This window comes from Vidua macroura, chromosome 25 (assembly GCF_024509145.1).
Source record: "Vidua macroura isolate BioBank_ID:100142 chromosome 25, ASM2450914v1, whole genome shotgun sequence".
Taxonomy (NCBI): Eukaryota; Metazoa; Chordata; class Aves; order Passeriformes; family Viduidae; genus Vidua; species Vidua macroura.
Window position 1 is genome coordinate 4,617,340 of NC_071595.1, and position 24,906 is coordinate 4,642,245.

The 24,906-nt window shown below is 51.0% G+C and overlaps 1 protein-coding gene and 1 long non-coding RNA gene across 2 annotated transcripts; both read right to left on the reverse strand.

The window, feature by feature from the left end:
• Positions 1–4,060, reverse strand: LOC128819132 (uncharacterized). The gene is made up of 2 exons (XR_008440652.1): positions 2,731–4,060; positions 1–1,155 (listed from the first exon to the last, which is right to left on the reverse strand). It is a non-coding gene; the product is annotated as an uncharacterized LOC128819132 (long non-coding RNA).
• A 17,785-nt stretch (positions 4,061–21,845) lies between these two features.
• On the reverse strand, positions 21,846–24,023 carry YRDC (yrdC N6-threonylcarbamoyltransferase domain containing). Its single transcript, XM_053999084.1, has 5 exons — positions 23,569–24,023; positions 23,290–23,404; positions 22,879–22,998; positions 22,563–22,705; positions 21,846–22,218 (listed from the first exon to the last, which is right to left on the reverse strand). The coding sequence occupies exons 1-5, from the start codon at positions 24,021–24,023 to the stop codon at positions 22,155–22,157; spliced, it is 897 nt and encodes a 298-aa protein (XP_053855059.1). The 3' UTR covers positions 21,846–22,154.
• Positions 24,024–24,906: the final 883 nt, after the last annotated feature.

Below are 24,906 nucleotides of genomic sequence, written 5' to 3' on the forward strand. Positions count from 1 at the left end.
GGAAGCAAAAGACAGGGTTTATTTATATTCTTCCTCAAGTGGAAACCGAAAGAAGTGACCCGTTATTACTGAAGATTTCTCAAGCCACCCAGGAAGAAAAGTGATATTTAGTTGTCGTTAAAGGCTCAGAACTACATAACAATTTCATGCTATGTTAACTTCTAGGTTTCCTCTTGCATATAAATTTTTAAGGAGTAAAATAGAAAAACCCAGGCACTTGACCTTTAATCACAGTTATTTGTGTGATCAGTCAAGTGTGGGAAAAAGCTAGTTTGTGCTTGAAAGATGCCCTTTAAAGCCCGATTGCTCTAATATGACACACAACTCTCACAGTGTAATATACAGGATCTTGCTTGCCTGCCTCCAGGCACAGCAGCTTCCTTTTAGAATTCCCACACTGGGTCATGCTGCTGGGACAGTGGAAGGTATCAAGCAAATCAATCCAGACCCCTGGGACAGCTCCATTCACCACCAAGCTCCACAGGCATGTACACTTTCCTGTCACTGAGGAGCCAAGCAGGGAAGAGGATTTTGGAAGCATATGGAGGATTTGATGTTAGATATGTTTTACTAGAAGAAGGGTCTGTCATGTTAAAAGCACACAGCTTATCCATTTATCTGAAATATTATTCCAAGCAGTTATAAAATCTTGGTAGCAGAACGGCCAGATGTATTTTAATTAAGATTTTAAGTGTCATGCTTTGGGAAAATTATCTCATGAATTTTGTTTCAGGAGCAGCAGATGACAAAGCCATTGCTGGTGTGAAGAAAACAGAGAGACAGAGCAGTCTTTAATGGGTACTACTGGATTTCTTCACTACAGGGTGGAGGGATGCTGTCCCCAGGATGGCACAGATCCTTGAGGGGCACAGCAAGGGGCCAGTATCTGCAGGTGAAGGAAAAGGAATACCAGGTTCTCTGGTCACCTCTGCTGCTCACATCCAGCTCTGGGGCTGCTGCCCTTCCCCACTCCTGCCTGGAGCCTGCAGAGACAAGAGCAAAGGGAAAGCAAAGACATCAGGTCAGCCAGGCTCCAGATTATCAGGAGAACTTGTGCAAAGAGCAGGGCTAGGCCAGAAAATGTGTAATTGGCCAAGTTGAGCTATTACCTGCTGTAAGAAAGATAGTTTTGACACCACAGTGAAAATAACCCTCCTGGAAAAAAAAAGAAAATCAATACAAACACCAAGGAAAGAGAATCAGAAACCAAGACCATCAATTCCTGAGATAAAGAGAGTTGAAATTCTCAGTGGGAGGACAGCCAGATCTGTACTGAAAAACAAAACTTTACTTCTTTTGCTGACAAATTACTTTTTATGCTAAAGGACAAAGGAGCCATGAGGATGCAGGCCTCAATGTACAGCTGAAAGAGCAATCTTTGACAAAAGATGGAGCAGGCAGAAACCTCATGGAAGCTTTTGCACCTCTCCTTTCTCTTCCATACTTGCAAGTATTCTTGTACAATGAAAAAGAAAGGACTTCTGCAATTTTGTACTGGTTTTGGTATGTCACACAAACATGCTGTGACAAGGGCAGAGCCAAAGCAGAGGAAGCAACAGCAATACAGCACAAGTGTGTCTGGCATTAGGGAATATCCCACAGAGGAAAGTGGCTCAGAGAATCAGGTCCCAGTGGCACCTCACCAGTGTGCTGATCCAGGGCACTGCTTCCCAGGGGCATAGCACTCCATCACAGCCAGTGCTGGCCCATCCCTGCTCATCCCCTCCTGCTAACTGGCAGAAATCACAGTGAAAATGGAAGTTAATCTAAAGCTTTCCCATAAATCTCATGCTCAAAGCTGCACAGCCCAGCCTCAGGGCTGCAAAGGGAAAACCCGTCTACCTTCTGGTTTTTTTGTCTGCAAATACAAAGCAACCAGAGCTGTTCACTTGTTTTTTAACAGCTCTGTCTTTCTGTCAGATCGGTACTCTTTGCCTCACAATGTCTGCACTATAAATGTTTTGCAGCAGTTCTTTAGCTTTTAAGGTAATCACATGAAAGACCCTTGACTGCATAAACACAGCTAATCTGGGTAAATGCCTTTAAGCATATTTACATGTCTTGATAATGGATTTCCAGAAAGCCCGCAGATATCCACGTTCTAGAAAATAATGTAAAATAAAGTGTCTAATTTTTTAAATGCCTCACGTTCATCATATACTGAGAAAATCCAGAGCTCCAGCCAGCATAACATCATTACACTTATGTAAGTCATACCCTGTTCTTTCATCATCAATTTGAACCCTGCCTTTGGCTGGGGCACGGATGCACTCGGTGTTAAGTTCCAACTCAATCAGAGACAAATTACCACACGCTGCTAATTGAGCCAGACAGGAGGGATCCAGGTGTCACAGCCTGGTGACTGAGCCTGAAGGGCACACGGAGGCCCTGAGCACTGAGCTCAGGAGTTGTGTGTGGGATCTGCTCCCCTGGGAGCAGTGGGAAGGCTCATGGAGGAGACAGGTCCTGTCCCTCAGAGAGGCTTTGCTGGTGGTGCTGAGCACAGGGGAGGATGCCAGCATCCCACAGGCTGCTTCCCCTCAGCCTGCCCCTCTGCTGTGGCTTCACTTGCTCTGCTTGAAAGGCAGAAGTGCAGAGTGAGAGCTCAGGTGGGTGTACCTCTGAGAACTGAGGGAGAAATGAGGATGTACCTCGAGTATAATGGTGCAAACAACCACTAACGTAATTTTGATACCAATTACAGTAATTTGAACAAAGAAGTTGTCCTACCTTTGATTTGCTCTCCTTCTCTTCCTGGCTGGTTTCATTAAAACAACTTATAGAGATTTGCAGCAGTTCTGTTTGAAGTGCTGTCATCAGGATTTTCATTTTCAGTCACATCAGAAATGGTCTTACAGTAGGCTGGTTATATTTCACAAAGGGATCTGTAGCACGTGGCCATCACTCATTGTCAAAGGTGTTTTAGACAGGCTGGTCCTGTGGTTCTGAGGTGAGTGCCCAGCGTTGAAGGCCAGGCAAGAAGCTCCAGAGTGCCACAGCAAGGGCCAGTGCCTGCCCTGGTGCCAGGGTCCATCCACAGCTTGAGTGCTTCCCAGACAGCTTGAGTGCTCCCTCAGCAGCTCCGAGCTGCACTGCACTGAACCTGCAACCCAAATCTTGGTTCATTTGAAGACTAAGAGCATTCCAGTCTGGTTCACACTGCTCCTGAGGAGAGCATCCCTGTGCACCCTAAAGGGGGACCCCAAAGTGCCAATGCACCTTGGGCCTGGATTCCCCAGTTTCATGGTGTTTCCTCTATTTATTATGAGCTTTTTCATGTTCATATCTTTGTGCTAATCACCATTTAAAAGGCGTTACCAAGATTTCTAATTTTCCTGGCCCCTCAATAACGTGGCAGTAAATGCCCCTTTAACAACAACGAGGGCACTGAACTGCTGTGGATTTCCAGGCTCCTCTGGCTCTTACTCATCAGGCAAATCAGAAATGCAACTTGTATGGCACACTGATGAGGAAAGACATTTCAGGACTCACTTGGTAACTCAATCACCACAAGACATTCACCAATTATCCCCCCCAGTCACAGGGTGAGGGTGACGGCGAGGTCATGCAGAGTGAGTCTTTTTCATTTGTCTGTGACAGAAGAAGAGAAGAATACACTTTGCAAATTATAATTAGCAATTTAATCCAGCTGTGGCTAATTCGTAGCTGCATTTTGGACTCCAGGACTCAGCACTTGGGCAGACTCCAAATAAGGCACCAGCATGATGTGTCCAGCTCCCTGAAAGCTCTCCAGTAATTACAGATTGCTCACTGCTCAGCAGAGAGCAGGACAGCTTTCTGTGCCTGCAGGTGCCTCTGCTCCTGCTGCCACCCTGCCAGGGCAGTATGCAGCCCTGGAGAGAGAGAGACTGCCAGCCACACCATCCCCAGGATACCTGCCAGGGGGGTCCTGCCAGCCCTGTGCCAAGGATGGAGAGAGGGATCCTCTGTGGCAGGCACATTCTTCTCTCTCTCAGGATTTTTTCATAGAGAAACACAGAGAGAAGAAAGAGAAAACAATTTCTATTTCTGCTCCTTGTTTTTCTCATGTGGAATGTGTTTGGAGAATTGTTTACCTGGGATGATTGCTTGGTTGGATTCTGGTGAGGATTGTTTGAGCCTGATAGCAAATCCAATCCACCTGTGGCTGGACTCTCGCGAGAGGGTCACGAGTTGTGAGTGAGTTAGATTTGGTAGTTAGAAAAGGGATGTAGTTTTAATATTTCCTTTAAATAGTATATTAATGTATTATAGTATAGTTATAATAAAGAAATCATTCAGCCTTCTGAACTGGAGTCAGACATCAGCATTTCTTCCCACCAGGTTGACTTGCATTTACAATAATCCTCACATCCCAGCCCTGCTCCCATCCCAGCTCGGCACTGGCCAGTGGTGGAAGGGGGCTGGGAAAAAGAGCTGCAGCTCAGAGGAGCAATAAATTCTGCTCCATTCTAATGGGGCACTCCGGGCCCAGAGAGAAATTGGTGTATAGGTTCACAAAAATCCTGCTTGAATAAACAGAAAGGGAGGGAATGCTGGAGAGAGCATCCAATCTGCATCATAATTAGGGGAAAAAAATAACAAATGGTAGAAACAACCTGTTCCCATCTGCAGCTGCAGTTTGTTCCCACTGTATTGAACAGCCAGGCACCAACCCTACCAGGAACCTTCTCTGGAAATGTATGAGTGTTTCATGCAATAAGAGTGGGGAAAGAGCCTCTTTTTATGTGTATTGCAGAATCTGCTGTAATGAAGCATCAGAGAGGATTTTATCAACCAGACACTTACTTCTGCCTCCAGCCTGGTACCAGAAGTGAGGAGCTCACCCCTGGAAGAGTCTCCTTGAAGAGAGCCCACATTAGACTCCAGATCTGGGGGTCACCCAGGTGTGGGGCTGGGCCTGAGCCCCGTGCAGTAGTTCAGGTCACTGTCACATTTGGCTATCCAGAGCAGGAAGATGCAGTTCCTCAGTGGAACTGAGGACATTTCAGACATTATTCAATCCCAGACTGACTAATTTATCCATAGACATTCCTAATGAGCCTGATAGTGTAGGAATGAGAGAAAACAGCATTGTTATCTGTAAACAGCAGCAGCTGACAGCATGTTTAATCACACGCTGCATAACAGTGACATCGGTGGAGAAGAGGATTAGACACTTCTCCAATTAGTCAAACAGCAAAGGCACGAACACAGAGCCTGAGGGTCACTGAACCCAAAACAAAGAGCAACAGATATTAGAGCTGGGGAGTCCCAGTGTGAGGGAGGCACTTGGAGCCAGGGGCAGACTGTGCTGGAGCTCTCCCCAACACCCTGAGGACAGCCAGCATTCGAGGAGAGCCCTGGCAGTGCTGCAGAGCCAAAACCACCACTAATACTGCAGGCTCTGCCCTGCCTCGAGATCTGCAGGTTGCAATCCATGGTGAACGTGCTAATGGGATAGAGAGGTAAAGAGTTCATCCTACTCACTTTTCTCTGCTTCTTTTCTTTTTTTTTCTTTTTTTCTTTTTTTTTTTTTTTCTGAGCATCTCTCTCCTGGTTTTCTCTGGCTCATCTCTTTCTGAGGTCTGCAGATTAAAAGCAGAAGTTATTATGTGAATATTATGTGGAGTTATTGTGTGAATCCTACTTATCACAAAGTAAATGGGATCTAGTGGGCTGCAGCCCTGGAAGCCATGGCCACTGGTTGACAAGGAGTGTTGTCAAGGCCATCAGGGTTTTCCTTCCTCAGCCCCCAAGTCTGGGGCATGCAGCTCACAGGACTGGGGGGAGCACAGGGAGAAGGGAGCAGAGCTGCAGGAGCTGCTGCTGATGTGCCACTGCATGTAAGGGAGCAGTGATGATGTGAAAAGTACATTGGTGGGGACCAGAGGCTCTGCACAAACTGTGGAGAGGTGCTGGATGTGCCAGGCACCACCAGGCAGGAGGGAACAGCTCTGGCACCAATGTAACAGGAGCTACAGGACTGCTGTTGCCACCTCTGCTTCCACAGCAGGCAAGGTTTAGCATGTGCCCTCTCTTCTTCTGGTTCCAGATCTTGGGTTAAACCAGTATCTGCTCCGTGGTGAAGTCCAGGTGTTTTGATTTATCTCTGGGAGACCTCATTATCAGCCACAGCAGCAGACTCTAACCTTGCATGGCAGGGCCCCTTTGAATTTACTTTCTGCCCCAAGGTACAAGAGGAACCATGAGAAATCAATTTTCTTTCCTCTAAGACCCCCTATTTCAAGAACTTTTAAAGGGCAGACAAACCATAACTGGGACATCTTTTACCTTTAAAAAGGTCCTTCATCATACCAGATTTTGATTAATCATCCTCCTACTCTCCTGTCACTTTCACAGTGGAGAGTGCTGGAGACCTCCCACCAGCCCCTCTCTGCAGAGGGAGAGGGAGGAAGAGAAAGAGAGGGAAAGGGCGAAGGAGGGGAAGACAGAGACTGGCTGGGGGAGCCACAGCCAGCTGTGGGGAAGGCTCAGCTGCTGTGCTCACCTGAGATGCAGCATTGCACCGGGTGCAGCTCCTGCTCAGCTGGTGCCTCTGGCTGCCCTGTGGCTGCCTCCAAGCTTTGAGAATTTCCTGGGTCTGCAAACCCCGAGACCACCTGACTTGCCCAACCAGCCACCAGGCCCTTGGCACAATCACCAGGCTCACTGAGGAGCCTGACACTGTAGAAGACAAGGTGCTCATGCCAGCCCAGGCCTCAGTCAGCAGGCATGGGGGCCTGGGGAGCCCTGCAGGCTCTGAGTGGCAGCAGGCAGTCTCCTCTGCCTGCCAGATAACATACATAATTCAGCTGAAATATTCATTTAAGACTGTCTGAGCCATGGCAATAACCTAGACATTATGACAATACAGATCAATAAGCCCAGAGAGGATCCTTCACTGAAACACGCTGCAATTGTTCAAACCAAGTCTTAATTGTGACAAGAATTGATTTCTCTTTTCTAATATCCCTGACTTTTAATTAAAAAGTAGTTAAGTAGACAATGCATTTCCAGGATCATTTAGAGGCAGGGTGATATAAAGGAGCACACACTTAAAATGCAGAAGTGGTGCCTTGTTAATACAATGGGACCAACCACAGCCTGTGCCAGTCAGATGGCTGAGTAGGGACCCCAGGACCCCCAGGCCAGCAACCACAGCCAGTGCTCCATCCTGGCCTCACAGAGACATGGGCACGTCCCCACTTGTTCTCTCCTGCTCCCCAGGGTCCTCCAGCCATCTGCATTTCACACCCTCTTGCACACACGAGTGCATCTAATAGCTCTGGTTATCCAGCAGACTCCAGAGCTTTGCTTTGCCCTTGTCCACAGCACATGGCAGAGGCTGCAGGAGCAGGCAGGAGGGCAGCACAGCTCCCACTGCATGAGGGCAGGGCAGTCACTGCAGCGCCAGCTGCCCCAGGAGCTCAGTGGGGTGAGCACAGCCCCAGCACAGCCTTCCCCATTCTCTCCGTGTGTTTCTTGGGATGGTCCCAGGATGTGTCCACAGCACAGAAGGGGCTGGTAGGAGGGAGTGCTGGAGTCCCTGTGAAGGGAGGGGCTGAACTCCTCCAGCCTTTTTTTTTTTTTTTATTATTTCCCAGCAGTGTCTTAGTGGCTGCAGCTCAGCACAGTGAGAGTGCAAGGAGCCAGCTGTGAACCAGATATTTCTCCATCATCCTCCATTAGAGAAAAATGGGACAAAACACCTGAATCTGATTGGAGGGAGACCATTAACATCAGAGACTCCATTAAAAGAAGAAATGGCCTTTTATCTACTAATAAGAATCATAAAGGAAAACACTTTGGAAGACACCCATAAATGCTCATGAGAAGGAAGGGGCTGCACACCTTTGGTCTGAGTTCCCCATGTACAGATCCTGCTCTGTATCAATGAACCCGCCTGCAGAGTCTTGCTAAAGGCCAGCAGTGGTGGAATTTGAAGCAGCAGCCCACAGCAGGGAGAGATGCAGGTTCCAGAGATCTTGTCTGTGCACTGAAAGGGGCTGGAATAGCTTTTGGCCATTCTCACAGAACATGTCTGGTATTTTCTCTGCTGGTGGGTGTCTAAGTGGTCTGACACTGCAGCAAATCCTGTTTCCCTTGTTCTGATTAGATTAGAGAGCAGCAGTGCTGGAGTGCTTGCTGATATTGCCAGGAAAAGAGAGCAAGGACTGAAGAAGATTCTCAGAAACATCCCTACCCACTATTCCCCCTCCCCAGCCCTTGCTCGTGCCAGTCAGAGATGCAGAAGCATCACCCTTGCAAACAGAGCCCATTTATTCATATCCCTTGACTCATCAAATACAAGTCAAACCACAGACAGTGAGAAATGGTATCCTGGCTCTCCAAACCCCCCAGCAGCCACACAATGCTGCATCCCTGCCAAAAGCCACCATTTGCCTGCCCCTAAAACCTCTTTCCTAGAAAGGGTAAATCCAGCAACCAAGTACTGGACATTCCCAGAGGGAAGGACAGTGCTGGCTGGCAGTGTCCCTAGCCTCAAGGAGGAGTGGGATAGCCCAGACAAGTTCCCTGAAGAATTTGTGGGGCTAGAATATCTTTTGATGCTGTTAAGCTTTTAATTCATCCAGCTTTGTTACCTTGGGTTTTTTTATTCTGTAAATCAAACAGCCCCCATAATAATAAAACCCTTTGTTAACACCACTGGGCTCTTGCCTAAAACAACAGCACATGACCTCCTGCCTTTTAGTTTGATCTTGCTGTCACTTGGGACAGGATAAAAGAGAAATACCTCTACTAATTCTTCCAATATCCTTCAGCAAACATCAGCTTGGACCAAAGAGGGCACAGGATGCCACTGTTAGTAATTCTAAAGAAGCTCTTCCCTTACAGATGGCTGGGGACCCTCAGCACTCCAGCCTTGAGATACTCACCCCAGACCTGGAGCAGCTGCCAGCCAGCACCATACTCAGGTATTTAAGCAGCCTCTCTTCTTAACACATCCCTGTTCAAACCCTTTGCAGAGGTGCTGCATGGAGCCCACACACGAAGGGGCTGATGTATAATTCATAACTTGTCTTGCTCAGACAGAAATGAGCATTTTGCCTTTGAAGGGAAGGAAGCAGCGCTACCTCCTGCTGCAGGACTGGCTCTCAGCAGGACCTGTCCCCACCTGTCAGCAGCTGGAGGGGCTCTGCTGCCACAATCCCTCCCAGCACCTCTAACAGCCATGGCCGTGCCAGGGATAGGGCTGAGCCCTCAGCACAGCAAGCCCCAAGGGCCTTGAGCTGCCCACAGCTGCCATCCTTACCCAGCCCTTCCTCACTCTCAGCTCAGCTCACTGCTTTTGGCCAGCAGCTTGTCTCACTTCTGCCTGCTCTGTGCAGTTTGGATCCTGCCCTCCCTCTCTCAGTGCTGGCCTGTCTGCATCACCTGCTGAGGAATCCCTGGGACATCTTATGCCACTTTCCATTTACAGCTGGGTTTTTGGAGCTGTTTGTAATCCAACCAGCTCAAGTGCTGAAGCATCACAGTGACCTTTCCCAAGTAAGCCAGAGTTTTCCAGCTGTCCAAGACTGAGCACCAAGATGTTTCCTACTACCATCCGAGTAGCAGTTGCATCTGGACAGTTTTCCTTATCTCCTGTTAATAGGCCCATCAATGTCTCGCCTCATGACTCAGAGATAACACTCTCCAAGAGCCAGTTCTGTTTAACAGGTGATTAAGAACACACCTTGTGACTCAAAATAACATCAGCCCATTGTGAGATGCTCCGCCCAGGGGGAGAAGCTAGGCATTCCCACCTGGATAAATCCAGGAATTTCTAGACAGAAAGGCAGCCTTTCCACAGGCTTCCAAGAAGACACAGCAACCACATCTGCCACTCCAAGAGGACTGCAGCCACTCCAATTTGGACTGCTACCAGCACACTGGCCAAAGCGGGTGTCAGGTTGTATTCTGACTTTGCCAGTGGTCTTCCTTTTGTATCATTGTGTGTATTTTTGTCTTTTGTTTTCCCTTTTCCCAATAAATTGTATTTCTGACTTGGAGTCTCTCACTGGTTTTGCTTTCAAACCAGAATACCAGCCAGACAGCTCTGACTTAGTGTCAGGTTCCAGCTCCCCAGCCAGCAAGTCCCAGCACCTGCCAGTCAGTACATTCACATCCAGACATGAAGTTCCCATCAGCTCTCAGGCCATTGCTGCAGTGCCAGGATGGCTGTGGTCAGTGCTGACAGCTCTCCAGGGCTACTCCACGCCTGCAGAAAGGTTTTGCTTCCCCAGACGGGAACGTGGCAGTTGGTCTGGGATGGTTTCCCATCCATTCCCATCGGATAGGAAGGCATGAGGAGCATTGCCTCTGTTTTTGCTGGCCACAAACATAACTAACACGGGCCACATGGAGCCCTGCAGCACCACAGCCTGTGCCCTGCACTTGCTCTAGGGCCGTGGTTTGTGCTTTGTTTCCTCCTGTAACTCTGTTCCTGTCCTCACAACTGTTAACTCTCAGAATCTGACCTTAAGCCTTGCTAAATTAATTTCTCCTCTGTGTTACTATAAGGGCTGTGCAGTGCCAGCAATGATGCTCAATCAGGGCTTGCTGGAGAAGCACAGGTCTCAGCAGGGCACAGCTGCACAGGGCAGAGGATCTGCCAGCAGCACAGAGCCACAGCACAGAACACCTCTGCCTCCCTGCAGAACAGAGCCATGGCAGAAACCTCCAGGAGCTCTGCTGGGCAGGGAGGCAGCAAGCTCCACAGCTGGAGCCCAGCAGTGTGCAGAGGGCACAGGAAGGAGCTGGGCAGAGCTGGGCCACCAGGACATGCCACAAGGCATGGCTGGGCCACCAGGACATGCCACAGAGCAGAGCTGGGCCACCAGGGCATGCCACAGGTCATGGCTGGGCCGAGGTGGGCAGGGTAGGCACGGGCTGGGAGCTGGCTGCCAGGGCACGGCAGCATCATGAGACTGTACTCTGGCCCTGGCACAGGCCCTGGGCCATGGCACAGCACTGATGGTGTCACTGCAGGGAAGCATGAGCCTTCAGAGAGCAGTGAGGTAATTGAGTATTGACTGAGATGTCCCAGGTGAGCCCTGGATGCACATCACATCCTGCTTAACTCAATAATTACCATTTATATTATCCCTTCCCGCACTCTGTTAAGCTAAAAGGTCTGTAATTAGCTAGTTGGTTTAAGTGTAACGTGTTAATTAATTCATGTTATGAAGTGCAATTGCTTCTTGAAGATAGCATTGCTCATTCTATCACTGTAGCCCTCTGTAATGCTTTAACCAAAATACAAGTTGTCCCAGGGAGTGAGCAAAGGTCTTAAAATCAGTTTTGCACTGGGATGCAAAACTTCCTCTGCAAAGCCAAAAGGAAGCAACAAATGGACAAACAATTCAGTACAACCCCTCTCAGAGCTGTTCCTGCTCTGAGCCCCAGGAGCACATGCCAGGCTGCAGCTCCTGCATCATCCCCAGGCCACCTGTAACACCACAAATGCATTTAACTGCTGATTTATCTTTGATTCCATTTAACTTAGTCGTTAGAAGAGTTTTAGTTTAGGACTTGATGTGTTTATGGAAAAGTATCAGCACAGCACATCAGCCCAGGGTGGGTTCAGAGCAGAGCATGACAACTCTGAGACACTCATACAAATGCAAAATCCCTAAAACTTCCCAAACACACACCAGCCATAGAGAGACTTAGAGAAAAGCCTTTCAAAAGGCACAATAAATGACTGAACTTTTGGGCTGAATTAAAGGGATAAAGTGAAGTTTTTGCTTGCTGAAAGCTGTTTCCATGCTGCTGCAGCAGCAGATGTCTTTCCTGAAGGATTTTGAAGATTTGCCAGTGCAGAGAGAACCAGAGGATTAACATAGGTATTGTAAGATGTAAGAGGAGAGTACCTGGAGGTGCAGCTCAGAGGGTGGACTGACCCAATTTCCTGCTTATTGGCATCCCTTCATAATCCCTCAGGAGGAAAACCCCAAAAGACACAGCCTTCCCTTCATTCACACCAACAGCCTGTTCTGGCTCTGTTTTATGAGTCATTAATTCCGAATAAGTAGAAAACTGCCTGATGGGCTTTGGACAAGAATATTTACTGCATCAGAGACAATAATACAATGCAATTTTCCAGCTATAAACCAGAGTTTGAATGTTGACGTATCTTTAATAATGATAAATGAAGAATTTATGGATGCAGCTAAAGTTGACATGAGAATTTTGATTCATTATCACACTGAGCTCAGGTGGAGCCATCAAGCCCAGAGCCAGCATCTTGTCCCAGATTTGGACACCACCACATCCCTCACCTGCCCCCCAGTGATGGCCAGCCCCCCTTTCTCTCCTGTGGAGCTGTGGGGCTGCAGAATGACCACATAGGGCCTGATCCCCTCCCCTGCCAGCCCCAGGAAGCTGTGCCAAGCACTGAGCTGTGTGTCATGAGCCAGGGCTGTGACAGCTCCCCAGCCAGCCAGAAAAATGCTAATTGCAAAGCAAGTAATTAATGGCTATAAAATATGACCAATACAATTACATTGAGGATTTTTTCCTCTGTCTGTCCAGAGTCTTGGCATGGAACAGTCTTATAATTAGGTGACAAAACTGACAGGCAGCTCCAGTGAAACAGCCTGTCCTCACCCTCTGCAGAGACTCCCCAACTGTTCTGCACCAATAATTACTAATCAAGGTATTTCTCTCAAGATTAAAAAAGCATTCCGCAGGTAATTTGCCCATAATAGCAGAGGCCTGGTGCTGGCAAGGAGCCCAGCAGGTCTGGGATGGCTCCAGTGGCAGCGTCACAGCCCCTTCCTGAGGGACACCCACCCCCTTTACAGAATCACAGAATAATGAGGTTGGAAGAGACCTCTAAGATCATCAAGTCCAACCTATGCTCTAATACATCAACCAGACTATAGCACCAAGTGCCATGTCCAGTCTTTTTTTAAACACATCCAGAGATGGTGATTCCACCACCTCCCTGGGAAGACAATTCCAGTACTTTTATTTTTCTTTCAGTGAAAATTTTTTTCCTAATATCCAACCTATACCTTCCTTGACATAGCTTGAGAAAAAATTTGTGTCCTCATGGGCTCTGAACTGCTGCTCCATCCCCCACAATTGCCACACAAGGGCACTCGGTGCATCCCACCAGCTCCCAGGACCTCCAACATGTCATGGCAGGTTTGGGGTCACTTAAAGAGTCACCAGCAAAGGTGATCCCAACACAGTGGGCATGGGTGGGACAGGGTAAGGAAGGAGCAGTGATCCTGAAACATTCTGGTCCCTCCAGACTGTCAGTGGGCACAAGGACAAATAATGTGTGGAAGGTGAAGGGACGCAAGGGCAGCAGTGTGTCTGAACCACACCTTTGGAGCTCCAGCCTGCTGGCCCCCACCAGACTCACCTGGTGCTCACCTGCATGGGGACATGCCCTCCTCAGCACTGCCTCATTCCAGGTGCTGTTGCTGCTGTGCTCAGTGGCACTGAGATGATGTCATCCAGCTGCATTTTCTAAAACTGTTTGGAAAAAAAGCCCACGAGCCTGTAATTTGTCATTACCATACCGACCTGGAGAGCAGCTGAACAAACCACTAATATTGAACAAACCACAAAACAAAACTCTTAATGGCTCCTGTCAGGCAGAGACCAATGCTGACAGATGACCTGTAGCAGCACAGGAGAATAATTTGTCAATTGCCATTGATTTCCAAAATCAAAACATAAATTTTGCTTCACAATTGAAGTATCATGGGAAGTTTTATTTTTAGTAGGTGTTTTGTCTCCCTGTGATTTTTGGGAATGAAAAAATATTCATTCTAGACAAACCCACACAAACTTGCTGATTAAACCCAGACACCTGCTTCTGTGCCCGGCCTGGATCATTGCAGGGAGTCCTCAGAACTCTCCTCAGTGCTGGTGTGGCTCCCAAGTCAACCCCCTGAGCACCACTACCACTCACACCAGCGTGGCAGGAGGGGTCCCCACCCCCCTGTATTTCAGTGCAGAGCATCCTGCTGCCAGGGAGAGCAGTGCAAGACTGCCCGTCCAAGGAGAAGCACTGAAACCTGCAATTTGGACCAACTAGATGCCCAGTGATGTTTTTGAAAGGCCCAACACCCTCTCTTCCACCACGGCCCTGTACGCAGCTCCAGCCCACAACTCACCCCAACAGCTCCTGTCCATGACCAACAAACCCCACAGCTCCTGTTGGAACCCACGACACCCCTCTGGTTGCCTTGGCTGTCTCGAGACCCTGGAGGGGGCTCAGAGACGTTGGCACGAAGTCAAAAAACACCTGTGGCTTCCATTTTAGCCTGTGGAAAAAATTGCCAATTCTGTATGAGGAATTACAAGCCATCAGGGTTTGAGTAGCGTAATAGGTGAATTGATACAGGGTGAAAAAGTAGAATTTTGGGGCTTTTAGACGAGGATTCAGGGGATCAGGATGGAGGGATTTGGGCGTGTCCTGACCTTCTTCTCCTTCTCCTTGCCCTCCATGTCTTGCTGTGATGGTGACACTTTTCTATTGGTTTAAGGTAGAGACACACTGTCTAACATAAATGATAGATATTGGCACGTTATTGTAAACAGACTATATGTAACTTTTGATAGAAAATGTAAACACTGTCCAAGAGGTCAGACAGATTGCCATGGCCTCCTTGCCAGATGGAGCTCGGCAGGTCAGAGAAAGAATGTTATAGATAAGGAAAAATAAACAACCTTGAGAAGCCAACCCTACGCATTCAGACTCCTTCTTTGGCTGCACGGGCTGGGAAAAGAGGACTTTTACAATCTCGGGGTCATCCTGACACACAGAGACACCGAGACCCTGAGAAGCTCCCACCCCAGCACCTGCCAGCTTGGCTCCACTTTTGGGCAGGAGTTCAGCACATCACTGTGGAGCCCAAATCCCCAGCACTTGCCTTGAGCTGCTCCATCTCTGGACAAACACCTGCTGTGCTGCACACACTGCGAGTGCTCTGCCTCCCCTGCCACTACCACCAGCAGCATCAGTCCTGCTGCTACCAACAGCGCTGAGCCTGCAGACTGCACTCTGAAAACACGGGAAACCACCTCCCTCTTGCACACAGGAGCCACCAGGGCCTCTGAGCAGCCCTGCAGACCCAGCAGCTCTTCCCACAGCAGCAAACACCAGCACTACCTGCCATTGGCCCATGCTCTGCTCTGCTTCCAGCAGCTCCATGTCCGTGTTCTCCTGCATCCACGGCCTTTTGTCATTGTCTACCCCATGACACAAACCCATTATGATAGCAATGATCAGAGTCACTGTGATCCCAGGCAGATGCCCAGAGGAGCAGCAGTGTTTCACACAAGGCAGTAACAAATTACTGAATGTCACCTATGATTTATCACTGCCTTGGTTTCCAGACAGTGATACTGTTTCCCCCAGGGAAGCAGCCTTGTGGGTGCCAGCACATCTGCTCTGATTGAACTTCTCACAGGGACGATTTTGCTTATTTTATTGGATTGGAAGCATCCCCAATAAGCATCTTGAATCCTTGTCTGAGTGATGCCTTTGCCATATGACACTGAATTTACATCCCATCCCCTGCATACAACTGCTCTGACAACTGGAAAAGCACCATATGGGGTGGGGACACACTCCAGGAACTCAGTCCCAGCAGGGACCAGTCTTTGCTGTGCTCGTGAATGTGCCAGAAACATCTGCAGGTGACAGGTCCTGCCAGAGATAAGACTACGCAGCACTGTCCCGTGCTTTCATCTCCAGAAATGCTTTAAGATGCAAAGAAATTAATAGCTGCTTCTCCTGGGCATGGCTTTTGGCTGCATGGGGGTGTGAGACACCACAGAGAGACTGCTGGACGTGTCTGCAAGCTTGAGCTGCTCTGAGGAGGAGCAGAGACAGCCCAGAGGGCACAGCTGCCTTGGGCACGGGCTCTTGGGAGGCTCCCGCTGCAGCTGCCACTGGGAAGGCTGAAGTGGCACTTTGTGCCAGTGAAGTTCTCTCGGGGTCTGGGTGTCGGGATGACCCCAAGATTGTAAAAGTCCTCTTTTCCCAGCCCGTGCAGCCAAAGAAGGAGTCTGAATGCGCAGGGTCGGCTTCTCAAGGTTGTTTATTTTTCCTTATCTATAACATTCTTTCTCTGACCTGCTGAGCTCTGTCCAGCAGGTTGGCCATGGCATTCTGTCTGCTTTCTCGGGCAGTGGTTACATTTTATACCAAAAACTACGTATGCTGTATTTAGAATAACGTGCCAATATCTATCATTTATGTTGGACAGTGTGTCTCTACCTTAAACCAATAGAAAAGTGTCACCATCACAGCAAGACATGGAGGGCAAGGAGAAGAAGAAGGTCAGGACACGCCCAGATTCCTCCATCTTGTATCCCTGAACCCCATTCTAAAAAGCGCTAAAAATTCTACTTTTTCATCCTGTGTTAATTCATCACACCTTTCAAACCCTTGTGGCTTGTAATTCCTCATACAAAGTTGGCAGTTTTATCCACGGGCTAAAATTGAAGCCACAGGTGTTTTTGACTTCCTGCCAAGGTCTCTGAGCCCCCTGCCAGGGTCTCGAGACAGCCAGGGCAACCAGAGGGCAACTCCGACACAGTTCTGCTACTGACACCCCCCCTCACCACACAGAAATGAGGACAGACCCCTCAGAGCCAGCCCTCCCTCTGTCAGCACCCCAAAATGGGCTGGGGTTCACCACCAGAGGCAGGGCCACGGTCACCCAGGGTTTGAAACACATGGCAAAGCCCTCTGCTCCCTGGCATGGCACCTCCAGCTGCTGAGCCAGACCATGTCCTTAGTCCCAGCAGCCAGCTGGCCTGTGCCCCGCTGGGACAACAGCCTGGCCTCACCACCAGCGCCCAGCTTGTCCTTGCCACTGGCTGCTAGTGGGGATTGTGGCTCCAGATATCCCTTTCATCTCATCAGGGGCTGCTGGATTTAATTCCCTGCACTTCTGTATAAAGTGAGGGTCGCATTCAGAAAGCAATTTGTGTTTCTCAGAGCAGGCAGTCAGAACCTTTCCCATTAAAATGTAAATTTAGCCGTGTTTTCTGGCATCTCTTTCCCTTCCTTAAGAAGAATATGAACTTGTATTATTTTATCCATCAACGATATCTTCCCCTCCATTTTGTTTTAAGGAAAAAAGCTGCCTGATATATACCTTTAGCAAATTAAATTTGAATTGAGTGTGATGGCACAACAGGGATCCAGATTACAGGGAGACATCCTGGCCTAATTGGAGTCATTGCCAAGAAGGTATTTGCAGAGTGTTAACCACCGAGGGCACAAGGAAAGCAAACATGGGCTCTGCACCAAATTCTCATTTCACCAGCATTCCCAGCTGGCTGCAGGACCAGCCTGCCCCAACACCAGCAGCACCTTCATGGTGTCTCTCAAGAATGTCCTGGATGCTGAATTTAGTTTTACTGCAATGCCAGCCATCCTCGGCCAGGCACCACAGAGCCCCACTGGCCACTCCCTCTGCCAGCCCTGGGGCTCCCATGTCAGCCAGGTGTGGTGGTTCCTGCCCTGCCAGCAATCCCTGTCCCACCTCCATCAATCCCTGCTCCACCACTGATCCCTGTCCCACCTTCATCCATCCCTGCTCCACCTTCCATCCCTGTCCCACATCCATCCATCCATCCATCCATCCATCCATCCATCCATCCATCCATCCATCCATCCATCCATCCATCCATCCATCATCTCACCACAGCTGCAGCCACGCAGCAGAGGGGAATGGATGTCTTGGAACCAGCAGAGGATTTTAGCCCAACATGCTCAGAATAATGAAATCAACTGTCCCGCTCACTGCAGGTTTTAAAAGATGATGTTTCATGATTAAAACCCCAAATCTCTGTGAACTCACCATTTCTTTTGCTTTCAGACACCTGGAGGCAGGGAAGGGCTCTCTCCACACCTGGGGAAGGCTGTCAGCATTTGAAGGGTGTTCAGAGGATACAACTATATAGCAAGGAGGAAAACCTGAAAATTCCCCTCTGCCCACATTGGGCAGGTAACTGCCACAAGCTTGGGAGCTCCTCATTCCCCAGAAATCTCATCCAGTCAAGCTGTGGCTGATGACAACTTGCACCTGATAGAGCTGCAGCCAGGCTGTGAGCAGAGTTAATGGGGAGCATCACCCCAGAGCCCAGGGAGAATGGGCTCATCAATAACAATGAATGTTTAATTGCCAGGGGGGATCTGGTCCAGTGCCTTCCCTGTCCTGGGGACCAAAGTGCTCCCCATGGCTTTCCTACAGGACTGCCCCTGGAGCCCAGCACATCTTGGACTGCAACAGAATGCTCTATCCCACAGCAGCAAGTAATCAGCAGCCTCAGTCAGCATTAATTATGCAGAGAATAATTTGCTGGTAATGAAAAAAAAAAAAAAAAAAGAAGTTCTAATTTAATCAAAATTAAATTAATAGTTAATTTAGCAATTCCACAGTGAAGAGCCCTTGACTTCTGGACTTCTCTCCGCATGCAGGGACTGTTCATGGTTCCTGCAGTGGTGACATCCCATGGCACCCCAGAATTTCCCCACCTCAGCCTGCACTGCCCAGAGCCCCCTCCCCAGGAACTCCCTGCAGCCATCCCCAAGGTGGCAACACCAGGTGGTAAAACACAGCTGTTCTGAAATAGGGAAAAAATGGAGAAGAGGTGGATGAACACAGACCATGTTACCTTTAAGACCCTGAAAATTGCAGTACAAATGAATATTTTTTTAAGGAACTGGAAATAGGAAGAAGAGCAGCCAGGCAGAACATCCTCCAGAAAAGGGAGCTGAGAGCAAATCTGACAAATGTATCTCCAGTGACCTGGAAGGGGGAATGCTATCTGAGGGAAACAGACTCTCCAGATGATCTCAAGGTCCCTTCTGGCTATATTATCTACCCTTCTACAGACTAATTCCTTAAATCAGTATTAATTAATGTATTAATTAATTAATTCTTTAAACCAGCAGGGCAGGCTGGGCTTCATCTGGAAACATCTCCCCAGGCAGTGGACTATATCCTAGTCAAGGCATTACAAGAAAATAAATCAGAAGATTAACATAAATACTATTTGAAAGACTTAATCAGCTGCAAATTGCAGTTTTTTGTTTCCAGCTTAATTAGCATGAGTCTGGTTTTCATTGTATTGGGAAGCAGAACGCGGGCAGTAGCAGCAGCATCAGATCTGTGTTTGCAGTGATGGAGGAAAACCTCTCCCTGCTTAAGGCTCTGGGATGCCTCAGACAGCAGCATTCCCACCAGCTCCAGCAGGGCTGGAAAGGGGCAGACTTCACCTCCAACACCAGCCCTGGCCCAGGAAGCCTGGCCTGGTGCTGCTCGTTTGCTCCAAGAGTTTGAACTGGCTCTGCTAGTGAGGTTCTTCAGATGCATTTTTTGTTTGCAGGGCAAGTGCTAATTAAAATGTAAACCACGTATCTCCTGCTCTGAGTGCTCATGCCAGTGTGATTTCCACAAGGGCTGCAAACACAAGGGTCACCCTGGTCTGTGAGTAGGTTTGTGAAGGTGTTTATAATCCTGCCTGGCATATTGCCAGAGGTACCTCCCCACTCCAGCAGATGTGTCTGATCCCCCTGACCTGGCTGGGGGTGTATTTTCACCGTGTCCCCAGACAGGTCACGGTGTCCTGGTGACAGTACAGGTTCTGCCACCACGTCCCCTGCTCACAGCACACCGCAGTCACTCAGTGTAGCTGCAGGGTCCCCTGTTTGGGAAGTACCAAGGACACTTGAACAAGCAACTAATCCCGGTTTTGCTTCGTGCTGGCACATTCCAGAGGTGCTGACAGTGCCCTGACACTGATACACAGACTTGTCACTTCCGCTGGTGCCAAGTACATCGTGCTGACAGCACAGTGCCTCACAGCCAGCCAGAAGCCAGAGGAAAGAGGGAATTTATAGTCCCTGCAGTCTCTGCAAGGGAATGACAGCACTGTCCCTTTCACCTGTGCCTGCTGCATGGCTCATCCTCTTGCTGCTGCTGGTACAAATAAAGCTGTCACTTGCAGAGACACAGCGCTGGCAGCAGGGAATGAGCCATGAGCAGAGGCACCAGTTGAGATGGTGACACGTTTCTCCAGCTCTCTGCCCACCTTGGCTGTTCACAAATGCCACTGCAGGTCGTGGCCAAGATGAGGCTCTGGGCAGCCCAGAGCAGCCACCAGACCAGTCCCATTCAGGCAAGGCTGCTCTTCCTTAGGGCTGTGCCTCGCCTGGGGGAGCATCACTCCCCACACAGCTGTAGGAAAGGAGCCCTTCCTGGCTCAGCTCCACCTGCATGTTTCAGAGTCCCCAAGGAGAGGAGGAGGAGGAGCTGCTGCAGCAGAGCCCCCACAGCCAGGGAAGCAGCTCCTGGAGGCCCCTCAGCTGCATGGTTCTGTAGGTGACCATGGCTCTACTGGTGCAGGGCAGAGCCAGGTGCCTCTGCCAGCACACAGGGCAGGGGCACAGCTGCACCCAACTATCCATGGTCTGAGCAGGGAAATACATTGCTGGGAAATTAGGAAATGTTTGGAAAGCGGATGGCAGGTGTGAGTGATGGATGGGCCCAGCAAGGATCGATGAATAGCTGATTAGCTGAAGAGGCAGGGGTTGCTCACTGTGCAAATCCAGCAGGGAAATTGCTCACTGTGGTGGGAGGTTACAGCCAGCCCCCAAACAGCCCTTACACACCCACAGGTATGGGGGCACCAGGGCAGCATTTCTGGCTCTGGTGTGAGCTGGGGGATCTGGAGAGTCACCTGCCCAGACCCACTGACCACCAGGGCCCACAGGGGGACCCCCCAGGGCCCCACTCTGCCCCCTCCACCACACCAGACCCTCTGCTCAGAGCAGTGCCTGCCAGCACTGGGACAGGCAGGTAGGACTAGGGCTCCTGTGCAGGCTAAAGTGGTTTCTCAGATCCCTCTGATATCCCTCAGCTCCTCCATGCCCCAGGATACTCGCCTGGGAAAGGCAAGGTAAGAGCAGAGACCACACACCCACTCTGCAAATGACAGTAACTCACCCAGCCTGCTGCTTTGGGAATTTTGGCAATTAAGCAGAAGCTCCAGCCAGGCAGTGATGACTCTGGGGTCAGCTATGTGTGCAGTGCAATCCTTTAAGAGACAGCTGCTTGTGAGCAGCAATAACAGGAAACTCCTCCATGGCCCTGAAGACACCGGAAAAACCATCCCAGTGCAGGCTGTGCAAGGGCTGGGTGCAGGCAGGGCAGTGGCCCTGGCACTCCACACATGTCCCAAGGGCAGAGCTGTCCCCTCAGGGACAGGATCCTGGCCCCACACCCCACACTCTTTGCTTCCCAGTGACTTCACTTTTCAATCAATGATCAATACCAGTGGACACTTTCATCCATTCCCTGTTTACTTCAGCTTAGCACCATTTCAGAGCAAAACCAAGAGAGAATTCACATTTAAACAAAAGATCATCACACCAAGAGCTTATTTCATTCTCTGCATTAGGAGGAAGCAGGCTGCTCTGAGCAGCTCTAGCCTGGGCTATCTGAACGCTGTGAATTTTCAGAAGCACTGACAGTTTAATCTCAGCAGGAGGTTTTGATCACATTTAGAACAGAGAAAAGCAGCCAGAGAACAGCACAGCTGTAAAACCATCAAAGCTCCAAACCCCTCTGCTCCATGTCTGCTTTCCTTCCAGTGCAGATGGCACGGGATGAGCACTCAGAAGTGGGGGCGGGGGGGGGGGGCACACAGGGCAGAGTGCATTTTCGGATGGTAATCAGATACTAGGAAAGTCTTTTAATATGAGAGCTGTGGAAGCTACAATGAGGCTTTGGTATTGTAATATAACCCTAGGTCATCTGCCTCTGTTGTCCAGCACTTTCTATTATCCAAAACATGGCTATGTCCCCTGATGTCTATTAATTATGCTGACAAGTCCCTTGAATTTCTGAAACCTGTTACCCAGGCTTATTTAGCTTTCCCTTTGGCATCTGAATAATCAGGACTGTACTGTATTTCACAAAGCCTGACCAGGATAACACAACGGACAGTTTGGGAACAGTACAGCAGCACAAAGAGGTCAAAAGGGGTTTTCTTGTCTTTCTTTTTGAATATTTTTTTATTTACCTTGACATAACCCATCGACCTTATTAAACAAGGCCATGATCACCCACTCCTGAGTGCACAGGCACACGGTGCCCAGCTCCACCAGCTCCCAGTCCCAAGGGTTAGGAAGATTCTGGTACCAAGCCATACTTCTTCTGCAGGATTTCAACTGTGGGCGTTAGTGCACTGCAGGGAGAAACACAGCCATCAGAACAAAGGGTTTGGAGCACTAAAACTGCATTTTCTGGGGAAGAGCAATCAGCAAGACACAGGATTGTACTTAGAGCCAAGGAGAGCATGAACTCCAGAAACCACAGCTTCACACAGAAGCTGTGAGAAAGGGGAATTTGAGAGCTCCTGAGGATTTCCGTGTGTGCTCATAATTAGGTTAACATTAATGGGAAGGTGGAACCGCTGTGGGAAGCGAAGTGAAGCAAAGCAAACAAAACAAAGCAAGGTAATGCGTGCCCCACCCCTATCCAGAAGTTTTGTTTCATTTAAAGCAAAGGAAAAGCCCCAGCTACACTCACCAGCCAGGACGGATAATGGAGAATTTCCCCGACACAGATAAGTCAACCACAGTTGACCCCAAGCGACACTCTGGGCTCTGGATGTCTCCTATGGGGCCTCCATCAATGACCAAGGACAGCTGAGGCCACAAGTCCTGGAATTCCTGCAAGAGAGCTGCGGGTAATAGTCCTGACAGCGGCTTGTATCATTTAAATAAAATAAAAATACAGCAGCAGAACAACCCTTGGCTTATTGCTAAAGCTGAGTTGAACTGAGAGAACCTGGGGCTCTGCCAAACCGCCCCAGTGACATCCCAGGGGGATGAAAGAACCTCACCAACACGGTCAGCGTGCTGCCCCGTGAGCTGATGTTGGCGCTCGTCAGAGCCAGCGGTCCCGAGCAGGCTCGTGCCAGGTCTCTCATGAAGGGGTGGTCTGGAATGCGAACTCCAACCAGCTGCAGGGAAGGAGAGCAGCATTTGACACACAGAAACTGCTCTTAATTCTGCGTTGCCTAAAGCTCTCTTGACTTAAAGCTGAAACTCTAGAGAACTGACAGATCTGCATCTGCTCAACCTGCGATAACACAAGACTTAAGTCAGACCCTAATGCTGGTTTACGCCATGTCCAGGTCAGTCACAGGGAGCAGGACAACACAGGGACCACTTCTGGGGACAGGCAAGGACAAATGTTGCAACAGCAGCACAAAGCCAGCCCCCTGCCCCCCAGTCCTGCAGCCATGACCTACCGATGTGAACGGATTCAAGTCTTTATTCAGCTCCTCTGAACGCTCTAACACCAGCGTCACTGGTCCCGGGAGTAAGTCCCGCAGCAGCTCGTCAGGAACATTCACGTGGCAGTACCTGCAGGGCCAGAGACAGCCGGATCAGGGCGCGCACTCGGCGTGGCCCGGGCCACCGGCCCTGGGGCAGCTGCAGCACGGCCTCCCGTGCGTTCCGCGGGGCTCCGGGCCCGCGGCGGGAGGAGCCGCGGGATCTCCGGGCAGCCCCGCGGGCTCGGCACGCACCGATAGAGCCACTCCACGTCCCCGAGGCAGATGGCGAGCGGCTTGGCGCCGTTCCGCCCCTTCAGGCTGTAGATGCTGCGCACGGCGGCCGAGTCTTGCGCCAGGCAGGCCACGCCGTACACCGTGTCCGTAGGCACCGCCACAAGCCCGCCCGCCTGCAGGGCACCGGCCGTGGCCGCCACCGCCTCCCTCCAGTCAGCGGGGCGGCCCGGCTCCCGCCGCCACCGGCCGGGGCCTCCACCTTCCGCTGCGGCCCAGCCCGGTTCCACTGGGGCGCTCCCGCCGCCGGCCCAACCTCCGCCCTCCGCTGGCTCCCCGCGCGCACCCTGCGGGCCGGGCCGGGCCCCGCCGGCGGGCGGTAGCAGCACCAGGTGGGCACAGCCCGGGCCCAGCCCCGGCCCCGCCGCTTGCTCCGCCGCCCGCGCCAGCGCCAGCACCCGCGCCGCCCGCGCCATGCGGCGCCACTTCCGGCGCGGGACCGTGACGGCGCAGCCGGGGCGGGGCCGCCGCCGTTCCCATGGCGACCGGGGGCGCGCGGGAGCCGCGCGAGGGCCGGACGGAGCCGGCGGGAGAGCGGCGGGTGCGGAGAGGGAACGGGAGCGGCCAGGGGGACGGGGAGACAGGGGAGGAACGGAGGGAACGGGAGCGGCCAAGGGGATCGGGGGGTCGGAGGGGGGACGGGGGGACAAGGAAGTGTATCTGTAACAGGAGGAACGGAGGGAACGAGAGCGGACAGGGGCTCCGGGGGTGACCGCTGTCCCCGCCGTCTCCCCGCAGGTTCCGGACGGCCTGGGGAGGCTGCGGGAGCTGCTGGAGCTCCGGCAGCGGCAGCTGCGGTCCCGCATCGCCGCCTGCGAGGAGCTGAGGGCGGAGATGGCCGCGCTGCGGGCGGCGCTGAGCTCTGGCCCGGCGGGCGGCGCGGGGCCCTGAGGAGCCCCGGGGGCGGCGGCGGGAGCGGGGATCGGCCCCGCGGAAGGGACCGAGGGGTTTGGGGCTCCGGGAACGCCCGGGCTAGCGCAGGGAGCGCTGACGGCCGCACTGCCGGGTCCCCCGCCGTGGCCTTGGAGCTCGCTCGGTGTCGCCGCGCTCGTGCCTTATCGCATTAAATTTACACTTCAGAATAAAGCGAGACGGGCTCGGTCCGTATCTCCCCACCCCCCGTGTGCTCCCAAGGCCGGTTCCTCCCTGGCCGCTCAGGGATCGGCGCTGCGGAGCTCAGCACAAACGCTGCGCTGTGCAGGGCCCTGCTCTGCCCCTGCCGAGCCCGGCCTGCCGGCAGAGAGAGCCGAGAGGAACCAGCAGTTCCACGGCATGGAGGGAGGGCTGCCATGGGAGAGG

Excerpts from the sequence above, each read along its gene's own strand:
- YRDC (XM_053999084.1), bottom strand. The coding sequence starts at position 24,023 with ATGGCGCGGGCGGCGCGGGTGCTGGCGCTGGCGCGGGCGGCGGAGCAA. Across the intron at positions 22,706-22,878 it reads GCAGCACGCTGACCGTGTTG|GAATTCCAGGACTTGTGGCC; the intron begins GTGAGGTTCTTT and ends GCTCTCTTGCAG. Across the intron at positions 22,219-22,562 it reads TCCATTATCCGTCCTGGCTG|TGCACTAACGCCCACAGTTG; the intron begins GTGAGTGTAGCT and ends TTCTCCCTGCAG.